The 10,818-nt window shown below is 57.0% G+C and overlaps 1 protein-coding gene across 1 annotated transcript; it reads left to right on the forward strand.

Moving 5' to 3' along the window:
* The first annotated feature begins 446 nt into the window (after nucleotides 1-446).
* On the forward strand, nucleotides 447-8,200 carry HGH1 (HGH1 homolog). Its single transcript, XM_083518253.1, has 7 exons — nucleotides 447-485; nucleotides 2,816-3,369; nucleotides 4,809-4,909; nucleotides 5,439-5,537; nucleotides 5,749-5,840; nucleotides 6,750-6,872; nucleotides 7,588-8,200. The coding sequence occupies exons 2-7, from the start codon at nucleotides 2,837-2,839 to the stop codon at nucleotides 7,762-7,764; spliced, it is 1,125 nt and encodes a 374-aa protein (XP_083374379.1). The 5' UTR covers nucleotides 447-485; nucleotides 2,816-2,836; the 3' UTR covers nucleotides 7,765-8,200.
* Nucleotides 8,201-10,818: the final 2,618 nt, after the last annotated feature.

Raw genomic sequence — 10,818 nt, forward strand, 5'->3', positions numbered from 1 at the left:
GATCCCTTATTTTCAAATCTGAAAGTTGACAGCTATGGTCCTGTAGTGATTCCATGCTCTTTATTGCATCTCGTAAGGAGTGAATTGAATTTCCCCCCAAAACCTCAGGCTTTATATACATTATGTACACAATGGGTCCGGTGTGATTGGCTGACTCTGCTTCCCTCCTGTTGCATTCTAGGATCCTACCTGCCTATTGATCTCGGATCCTGGCTCAGTCCACGCCAGAGCCCCTCGGCCCCCCTGTCACGCAGAGAATCCCCGGAGGGCCAGTTGCGCCCGCAGCTGCCAAAGCCGCCGGGGAGCCCTCGGGAGGGTCTGGCGGCTGCAGCCTACAAGTCCCGGCGGGCCTTGCGCTCGGGCGCCGCTTCTCATTGGCCCGGTGCATCCGGGTCCTGCGCTTCGCTCTCCGCCCTCGCGCAGCGATTGGCCGAGCTCCCGCCACCCCGGAAGAGGCTCGGCGCGTGGCGGCTGCGGAGAGGCAGGTGAGGCGCCCGGGTCTCTTCTTGCCGCGTGTGCGCGCGCAGAGGGGCAGGGGCGGGGGCGCGCCCCCAAGAGGAAAGGGTCCCACACTCCCCCCCAAAACCGAACCCCGTCGCTGGCAGGCGCCTCTGCATTCATGCCCGGAGCAGCGCCCCACTTTCCCCGGGCAGCCCTTTCCCACGTGGAGGTCGCATGCGGGGCCAGGCGCGCATCTCTCGCGCATTCCGATCCTGCCCCCAGCCCCCCCTCGAAAAGCCCAGGGTTGCTTCCTGTGTCCTTTGCATCAGGGGCTGCTGCTGAACCAGCCCCACAACACAGCCGGGGGGGGGGGGACTGGGTCCTGATCAGGGCAGGGATTGGGGTTTGCTTTTCCCAGAAAGAGGAGCTCCCCTCCCTCGCCCCAGGCCCCTCGCTCCTCCTTCCCAGGGATCCCTGTCGGCTCTTCAAAAACTTCCCACTCGCTTGCCTGGCTCAGATCTTCCTGCGGTTGCTTCAGGCTCTTCTAAATCCACATCTTCAAAGAAACGCAGCGGAGACTGAGCTCTGCCGTCCGTTCAAGTCCCTGGTCCCAAGCCGCCTTGTAGGGAATCCACCTGTTTCAGACCCTGGCGGGGCAGAGAGCAAAGCATCTCTCTTGAAAGGCAGCCAGCGGCTTCAGAGGCCAGCGTTGCCGGGACCAAGGCTGGCCAGGAAAGAGTTAATCACCCCCCTGCGGAGCCGCTTCAGGGATGCCCTCATTTGCCCCCATGCAAGACATGCCCCCCCCCCGGCTTGGCCCTCCATGCTCTGCACTTTCTGCTTAGCAAGAGAGAATCTTTCATCCACCCTCAACCTGCTCCCAGAGCTCCCTCTGCCTGCATCCCATCAGCTGCCACAGGCCAGGGTTGGTCCAGATGACCCTCAGGGTCCCTTCCAACTCTACCTGAGCCCCCCCCCCCCCCGCCTGGAGATTCTTCCCCATTGAGCCACAGGAGAGCAGCTCTGTCGGATCAGACCCCTCAAGTCCCAGCCAGCCCAGAGTCGCCTTCCCTCCCTCCCTCAGGCAGGCAAAGGGCCCTTCTGGAGAGAAAATGGGCTTCTCACGCTCTCCCATTGCCAGAGCTCCTGGGCAGCCCCTGAAGCTGAGTGTTGGGAGGTCCAGGGCAGACGGAAGAAAGGCCTTCTGGACGCAGCCCAGGGTTGGACTGTGGAACTCCCTCCCCCAGGCAGAGGCAGAGAGGGCCCCCCATCCAGAGGGCTTTGAAAGACACATTCAGGGAGGAGCAGCTGGCTCTTGATGTCACCACAATGGCTGGCTCTGCCCTTCACAGCTGGAGGGCAGTGGGTGCTTCTGATGTCCTCTGGGGCATCTGGCTGGTCAGGGTGAGAACAGAATCCTGGGCAAGATGGGCCAATGGCCTGATCCAGAAGGCTCTTCTTGGGTTCTTAGGTGTTTTTTGCCTGTTGGAGACCCCCAGGCAGGATCCGAGCCCAAGAGCAGCCCTCTCCCCTCCTGGAGTTTCCAGCAACTGGGATTCAGAATCATGGCTGCCTCTGCTGGTGGAGGAAAGCAGCGCCCTCTCCTCCTGGGAATTGTCTAATTCTCTGTTGAAGCCATCCAAGTGGGTGGCCACCACTGCTTCCTGCAGGAGGGAGTTCCACAGGTTAGCGATGTGCTGCACGAAGAAGGACTTGCTTTCATCCATCCTGAATCTTCCCACATTCACCTTCATGGCATGTCCACAAGGTCTAGTCTCATGAGGAGGAGGGAAACTGTCCTATCCACTCTCTCCCTGCCTTGTATAATTCCATAAACTTGGATCCTGCCTGTTTTTCTTTTTTATATATATATACACATCTAATTGGTTTTTTTAACATATCATTTCCAACAATCATATAACATAACTTCTTATCTTATACAATATTTTAGACTTCCATCAACTCCTCTGATGATTTTTCGTTCTTTATCACTTATTATGCATTTCTTAATTTCTCTATTACTCTTAATTATCATTAACTAATAACTCTCCTCATATAGTCTTTCTTGCAATATTTCAAATAGCCCTCCTTACAGAACTTCTTGCAGTCCTACTAGCGTAATCTGTTCATTACAATTACTTTTCAAATAGTTCATATATTTACTCCAGTCTTCTCAGAATCTCTGGTCCCTCAGGTTTTGAACCTTTCCTGTTAATTTATCTAATTCTGCATAGTCCAGGATCGTGCCTGTTTTTCAAGGATTTATTTTTAAGAGGAAGGGTGGGAGGAAGGGGGGTCATCAGGAAGCACCCTCCCTGCGTAGTTGGGGTCTCCGACCACAGGCCGGCTCATGGAGTGCCCTCTCTCTCTGCAGACCCCCCCCCTTTTTCCCAGCATGGCAGAGCAGCCGACCCACGAGCTGCTGGCGTTCCTCCGCCCAGATACCCGTGTGGACCTGAAGGACCGGGCCACGCACTATGTGATGGGGCTGACGGGCGACCCGGAGGGCAGGCGGCTGCTGGCCTCGGAGCCGGAACTTGTGTCCGCCCTGCTGGCCCTGACCAGCGACCGCTCCCCCTGCATGGCCACGGACGCTTACCTCGCCCTCATCAACCTGGCCACGGAGCCCGCTGCCCACGGGGCCCTGAGGGAAGGGCTTCCCGTCCTGCTGAAGCGCTTGCTGGATCCCGCCTTCCCCATGGCCAACGAGGTCTGCACGCTCCTCTCCAACCTGTCTCGGGAGGAGGCCTCGTGCAGAGCGCTCTTGGCCGCCCTCCAGCAGGAGAGCCTGGGGGGGCTGCCGGCTCTGGTGGACGCCTGCTGCACCGAAGACTTCAACCCCGAGGCCTCTCTGCACTACCTGGGACCCTTGCTGTCGAACCTCAGCCAGCTGCCCGAAGCCCGAGACTTCCTCTTGGACAGATCCAGGCAGGTGTGGGCAGGGGGGAGGGCGCTGGGGTCAAGGGAGGGTTATGGGGTGCCTCTGCATGTGGAGGAATTGCTGGGGGGGGGTTGCTGTGAAGACTGCCGAGAAGAAAGGGGGAGCAGCAAATATATATCAGTCCCAACAGAGGCATGTTCTGAAAAGCAAGTGCGTTCCCAAGGGTAGGACTCGAACCAGGGGCTTCAAGTTGCAAGAAAGGAGATTCCAACTAAACAGGAAAAACTGACAGTGGAATAATAATAATAATAATAATAATAATAATAATAATAATTAATTATTATTATTATTTTTGCCCATCCCTCCCCAGCCAAGACCGGGCTCAGGGCGGCTAACACCAGATAGTAAACAATTGATTGAAATACAACTTAAAAAACAAGATTAAAACACAACATTAAAATGCAGCCTCGTTTCAGCAGAAACTCAAAAACTTTTTGGGGGATGAAAATGTCAAGTCTTCACCAAGGCCAACTATCCAGACTGGTCCTACGTGGGCCAGAAAAAAGCCAGGCAAGTCCCCAAATAGGAGTTCCATCACAGAAGGAGAAAGGAAAGAGTAGAAGGGGATCAAGTTGATTCCAAGCCAAAGGCCAGGAGGAACAACTCTGTCTTGCAGGCCTTGTGGAAAGAAATCAGATCCCACAGGGCCCTGGTCTCATGAGGCAGAGCGTTGCACCAGGCCGGGGCCACTGTTGAAAAGGCCCTGCCTCTGGTTGAGGCTAATCTGACTTCCTTAGGGCCCAGGACCTCTAGGGTGTTGCTGTTTGGGGACCTTAAGGTCCTCCGTGGGGCATACCAGGAGAGGCGGTCCCGTAGGTACGAGGGTCCTAGGGAACAGATTCCCATGAGAGGTGGCAGACTTTAAGCAGAGGTTGGATGGTTATCTGCCATGTAGGAGTTAGTTGAGATTCCTGCATTGTAGGGGGTTAGACTGGATGACCCCCAGGGTCCCTTCCAACTCTACAATTCTCTGATTCTATGTTTCCTCTCTGAATTTGGTGAGCTGGGAGGGGGAGCTTCTTTCCCCCAGGTGATACAATTAGTAAAAAGGTGGTTCGAATCTGTGTGACTTAGTGAGCTCCCATTGCTCTGCCCCAGCTCTTGCCAACCTAGCAGTTCGAAAGCGCACCAGCGCAAGTAGATAAATAGGTACTGCTGTGGCTGGAAGGTCAATGGTGTTTCCGTGCTTTCTAGAGAAAAGAGGATGGAGCTCTGACAGGAAGGATGAACAGGGGTGTCAAGGGGTCTACCTGGGCAGGGAGAGGTCATTCTTTTTTGGAAGGGAGGCCTTTCATTCAGCGTTTGAGATGCCCCCTGCTTGAGTGACAGGTGCCTCTGATGGGCCTGCAGTGCATTATGGGAGGGAGGGAAGCCCCTGCTTTTCCTTAGGGCTCCTCCTTGACCCCAGATCCCCTCTTCCTGCCAGGTGTGTGGTGCAGAGGTTGCTGCCCTTCACACAGTACTCACGCTCATCCGTCCGCCGAGGAGGGGTGGTGGGCACGCTCCGCAACTGCTGCTTTGAATATGGTGAGTGTGGGGTTTGGGGGGGGTGCGCTCTCTCTCTCTCTCTCTCTCCTGGCCCAGATAAACCTGCTGTTTTTCTTTGGCTGTGGGTTGGTGGGGGCTGCTAAATTTGTCCCTGCATCTGGAGTCCGCAGGTCCTGCAGTTTCTGTGCTCCTTTCGCTGCCAGTGCCCCCAGTCTCTTGCAGGGGGGGGGGGCTTGGACCCCACCCCAGCAGGGTCTTGTTGTTGTTGCTGTTAGAGCATTCATCGATTTTCCAATAAAAAACATCCAATTAACATATCAATTCATAATCCAATAAAAATAAAAAACTAAAATAAAAATCAAATTGTCTTCCGAATTGTAATTTTGATTTCACGGCTTCCCACAGTCTGAACCTCGAAGCATCACCAAATCTCGGTCCTGCCTCTCATCTCTCATCAATATTTTCATATTTCCATATCTTGATTTTTATCTCTCCAACTGTCTCTGTGATCCTCAATCATGTCAGAATCCCACCCCAGCAGGGTCTTTGCCTGGCTTGTCTCCCCCAGGGCACCACGAGTGGCTGCTGAGCGACGAGGTGGACATCCTCCCCTTCCTCCTCCTCCCTTTGGCTGGACCTGAGGAGTTTCCGGAGGACGAGATGGAAAGTGGGTCCCTTTGGAAGGGTCGAGGGAGGGGGGGAGACCATGCTGGACCTTGGGGGGGGCAGAGTCTGCCCCAGGAAGCCCCAGCGGGGGCGGGGGGTGGGCAGGGGTATCTTAGCCCCCTCAGTCCTGCGGGGGCCTCCTGGCGAGGTGGGCCTGTGGGGCGCTGTGGCCGCTCGCTTGCCCCTCTCAGCCTGCGCTGTCTTGGCCCCAGGGCTGCCCCTGGACCTCCAGTACTTGCCAGCGGAGAAGAAGAGGGAGCCAGACCCCGACATCCGCAAGATGCTGCTGGAGACCATTATGCTGGTGAGTCCCGGCCTGAGATGGCCTTCAGACCCCCCTGGCAAGGAAGGGCCTTTTCCAAATCTCTGCCGTCCTCCTCTCCTCCCCTCTCCTCCACCTTCTCAGTTTTTTGGTTTTAAAAAAACAGACTCCTGGAAGCTTGGGTCTTGGAAAGAAAGATTTCAGCTCTGTGCAAACTTAAATCCATGTGGATTGCAGAGTCAGAGAATGTGGATTTTGCCCTCCCTGCCTCCAACTCTGAAGAACTGGAGGAGAGCATCTGCTGATGAGGCCACGGGGGCCCCTGGTCCAGCCTCCTGTTCTCCCAGGGGCCAGCCAGGGGCCCCAAAGGGGAACGGGGATCCTGGGCCCGAGCGCAAGGGCACCTTCCTCCTCTGCGGTTTCCAGCGACTGGGATCCAGACCCGCCTCTGCCCCTGATCTTGGAGGCAGGGCCCTTGCTAGCGCTCTCCTGCAGAGAAAACCCTCACGGCTGATTCAGCAGCCCCAGAGCAGCCGGAGTGTTTGAGGCACTGCTGGGACCTGCGGGCAAGTTTGCCCCAGAGAAGAGAAGGTCCTCAGTTTGGGTGTTGGAGAGACAATTTGTAGGTTCCACAAGCGCACACAGCTGACCATCGTCCACCTCACCCTCCTGGCCTGTGGAGGCTCTTCCCTCCTTCAGGCTGCCCCCCACCCCTTACCCCTCTAGGTCTGCTGCTGCTTCCAGCCGGCCTGATCCTAAAGAGATTCATATTTGCTGGGACAGGAAAACCGCCTTTGCCCCGTTCCCCTGGAGGCAGTGCATGGGGGCTCTTTGTCTTCCCTCCCTCGTTCAGCTTCCTCCGGGGGGGCTCGATTCCCACCCTGCGCCTCCAGGCTGACCCTCTGCACGCCACCCCAGCGACAGGCGACCCTTTTCCGTTTCTCTCCACAGCTCACAGCCACCAAGCCGGGGCGCCGACTGGTGCGAGAGAAGGGCACCTACCTCATCCTGCGGGAGCTGCACAAGTGGGAAAAGGACCCAGGTGTCCTGGCCGCCTGCGAAAAGCTGATTCAGGTGGGCAGGAAGGGGGGGGGCAAGGATTGGCGGCCTGGCTCCCTCTAGCCACTCAGGCCCCGGGATGGCAGGGAGATCCTTGGGGTGGGGGAATCCCCGAATGGCCGTGGGGTGCTCTGGATTGGGTGCTGTTGGAGGGGGGCTCCTTTGGGTCAGGAGCAGCCCTGGCCTGTTCAGTCTTCAGTAGGGAGACGTGACCCATCTGAGAGGGATTCAGGGGGGGGGGGAAGAGTCTGACATATTCTGCTTTAAAGGAAAAGGCAGGTTGATCCAGATGTGTTTAGCTTGGAGGAAAGATGAAAGAATGTGATGCTCTTTTTAATCAGGAAGCAGGGAACAGAAACGGCAAATAATCTCCAAGCATCCAGGCAGAGCCCGTGAGGCGGGTGGGCGGCCATCGCCTTTGCTTGGTGGTGGTTGAGGTTTGTGGGGTCCAGTTGGGCTGCTGGACGATTCTCGGGCCACAAAAGGAAGCGGTGCAGAAGCTGCTGAGCACCCAGAATATTTCCCCCCTTTCCCCTTGTTCATTGGAATCCCTGCCCCCTGTTCCGTTTCTGCTTCTGTAACCCCCCTGGGGTGTGCGGGGGAGGCTTTCCACCCCCCCAGGCCCTTCCGGTTTGACCTGATGCTCTTGCGCAGCTGTTTGGGGTTGGGACGGATGCTGCTTGGGGCTCAGGCCTGATGGTCCCTTTCCTCCTCCCTCTGCCCTGAGCAGGTCCTCATTGGGGACGAGCCGGAGGCCGGGATGGAGAACCTGCTGGAGGTGGAGATCCCTGCAGAGGTTGAGGAGCAGCTGCAGCGCCTGGATCTGGAGGAGGAAGATCAGCTGCAGCAGCAGCAGCAGCATCAGTGCAGGATCCAGGCGTCCGGCTCCGAAGGGCTGCAGAGATGAGGCGCAGATAACCGGGACAACAAAGTCCTTCTCTCCCTCCGCCCCTGGCCAGCCTTGAGGCCAAAGCCCCTGAGACTGCAAAGGAGAGCTGGCCAAGGAGCAGCCAGCAGTGGGGCGACAGAACGGAGCCCCTTCAGGAAGGGAAAGGGCAGGAGCTGGAGCGTGGGCCCTCCCTGCCAGCAGTTTGTCCAGGCATAGCGGGGTGCCCTTCCTGGGCCGGGAGGGGGCTGGCCTGCCCAGGGCGGGGGTGTTTTCATTTTGATAATATTGTGGTTTTTATGTTGAGCTTTTCCGTGAACCGCCCTGGGACCTCCGGGTATAGGGAGTTATATAGTTTCAATAAACAAATAATAATAATTCTGCCGCCACCTACAGAAAGAGGGTGATGAGTTGGCAGACCCAAGGACTCCAAATAAAATGTTTGCCAGCACAGAAAGACCCAGTTTGTATATGGCATTTGATTCTCTGAGGTTCCTGCCCTCCTTCTGGCGTCTGAGCAAGAAGACAGCCCTGTGGGTCTGGCCATAGGTGCCCCCCCAGTCACTTGCCCCCCGGCCTCCTTCCAAGCGGAATGTCTGCTGCAATGGCGGATGTGCTCCCCCCCCCCATGTTGTGATCCACACCAGCGATGTCTGGACTGCCTCTCAGCACGGGGACCCCTTCCAGGATGTTCTCCTCCAGACTTCCCCAGCCTGCTGCCTTCTGCGTATTTTGTGCTACAACCCTGGGGATGATGGGAGTTGTAGTCCAAAACATCTGGAAGGCTGCTCTGAGCCTGGAAAGGATGGGGCCATTTCTGGAAGGCTGCCTTCTTGGTCCGCCAGTAATGAGCTGCCTGTTTCCTGCCCAGGGAGGGGGGAAGAGTCCTGTTCAAGGCTTCCCATTTGGATGGCCACTGAAAAAACAGGATGCGAGACTAGGTGGGCTTTGGGCCTGATCCGGAGGAAGGGCTCCTCTTAGCTGCAACCCGCCTTCCCTGCTCCTCGTCTGCTCCCCTTCACTCCTCCCCCCCCCCCATTCCAGAAGTCCTCAGCCCTTTCCAACATGAGAGACTCTGCTCTGAGCTGAAATTGCAGGGAGCTTGGAATACAGTGGTACCTCGGGTGACATACGCTTCAGGTTACAGACTCTGCTAACCCAGAAATAGTGCTTCAGGTTAAGAACTTTGCTTCAGGATGAGAACAGAAAACTTGCTCTGGCAGTGCAGCAGCAGCGAGAGGCCCCATTAGCTAAAGTGGTGCTTCAGGTTAAGAACAGTTTCAGGTTAAGAACGAATTAAGTACTTAACCCAAGGTACCACTGTACTAGGAAGAGATGGATTCAGGTGGCTGCAGGGGCTTAAGGCTGGGCAAAGGGTGCGATTCCACCAAGGGAGAGCAGTCTTATCAGCTGCTCTTAGCTGCATGAGGCTCTTGGTAGCTCACAAAACAGCCTTTGCAGCCTGCAGATAGTAGCCATCCACAGCCGACTCCTCCGTGGATTTGTCTTTCAAAGCCCTCCGGATGGGTGGCCCTCTCTGCCTCTGCCTGGGGGAGGGAGTTCCACAGTCCAACCCTGGGCTGCGTCCAGAAGGCCTTTCTTCCGTCTGCCCTGGACCTCCCAACACTCAGCTTCAGGGGCTGCCCAGGAGCTCTGGCAATAGGAGAGAGTGAGAAGCCCATCTTCTCTCCGGAAGGGCCCTTTGCCTGCCTGAGGGAGGGAGGGAAGGCGACTCTGGGCTGGCTGGGACTTGAGGGGTCTGATCCGACAGAGCTGCTCTCCTGTGGCTCAATGGGGAAGAATCTCCAGGCAGGTGGGGGGGGGCTCAGGTAGAGTTGGAAGGGGCCCTGAGGGTCATCTGGACCAACCCTGGCCTGTGGCAGCTGATGGCATGCAGGCAGAGGGCAGCTCTGGGAGCAGGTTGAGGGTGGGTGAAAGATTCTCTGTGTCTCTTGCTCAGCAGAAAGTGCATAGCATGGAGGGCCAAGCGGGGGGGGGGGGACATGTCTTGCATGGGTGCAAATGAGGGCATCCCTTAAGTGGCTCCGCAGGGGGGTGATTAACTCTTTCCTGGCCAGACTTGGTCCCGGCAACGCTGGCCTCTGAAGCCGCTGGCTGCCTTTCTTTTCTCTCTGCCCCTTCCAGGGTCTGAAATACCGTATTTTTTGCTCTATAAGATGCATTTTTCCCCTCCTAAAAAGTAAGGGGAAATATGTGTGTGTCTTATGGAGCAAATGCAGGTGGGAGGCTCTGCTCAGCGCTCCCTTTAAAGAGCCCCATGGAGTGTGTGTTGGGGCTTTTCCTTTGCCCAGGGAGCCTTCATCCCCTGCTGGGGAGAGGCTGCGCACAGCTAAGCCAGAAGCCAGGACAGCCAACAGGATCACAGCACAGCGCTCCCACTTGCTGCCCTGGCTTCTGGGATTTAGGATTTTTCTTCTTCTTGTTTCCTCTTCCAAAAACTAGGTGCGTCTTATGGTCTTAAAGAGCGAAAAATACGGTATGTGGATTCCCTGAAAGGTGGCTTGGGACCAGGGGCTTGAACGGACGGCAGAGCTCAGTCTCCGCTGGGTCTCCGCTGCGTTTATTTGAAGATGTGGATTTAGAAGAGGGTTGAAGCAACCGCAAGAAGATCTGAGCCAGGCAAGCGAGTGGGAGGTTTTTGAAAAGGCCACAGGGATCCCTGGGAAGGAGGAGCGAGGGGCCTGGGGCGAGGGAGAGGAGCTCCTCTTTCTGGGGAAAGCAAACCCCAATCCCTGCCCTGATCAGGACCCAGCCCCCCCCCCCCGGGCTGTGTTGTGGGGCTGGTTCAGTCGCAGCTCCCGGTGCAAAGGACACAGGAAGCAACCCTGGCCTTTTCGAGGGGGGGCTGGGGGCAGGATCGGAATGCGCGAGAGATGCGCGCCTGGCCCCGCATGCAACCTCCACGTGCGAAAGGGCTGCCCTGGGGAAAGTGGGGAGCTGCTCCGGGCATGAATGCAGAGGCGCCTGCGAGCCACGGGGTTCGGTTTTGGGGGGTGGAGCGCGCCCCTGCCCCTTTGCGCGCGCGCACACACGGCAAGAAGAGCCACGCCAAGC

The sequence above is a fragment of the Podarcis liolepis genome, assembly GCF_965112155.1.
Source record: "Podarcis liolepis genome assembly, chromosome: 8".
Classification (NCBI taxonomy): domain Eukaryota; kingdom Metazoa; phylum Chordata; class Lepidosauria; order Squamata; family Lacertidae; genus Podarcis; species Podarcis liolepis.

Coding starts and splice junctions, on each gene's coding strand:
- HGH1 (XM_083518253.1), top strand. CDS start 2,837: ATGGCAGAGCAGCCGACCCACGAGCTGCTGGCGTTCCTCCGCCCAGAT. Junction 3,370..4,808: donor TTCCTCTTGGACAGATCCAG/GCAGGTGTGGGC, acceptor TCTTCCTGCCAG/GTGTGTGGTGCAGAGGTTGC. Junction 6,873..7,587: donor CCTGCGAAAAGCTGATTCAG/GTGGGCAGGAAG, acceptor TGCCCTGAGCAG/GTCCTCATTGGGGACGAGCC.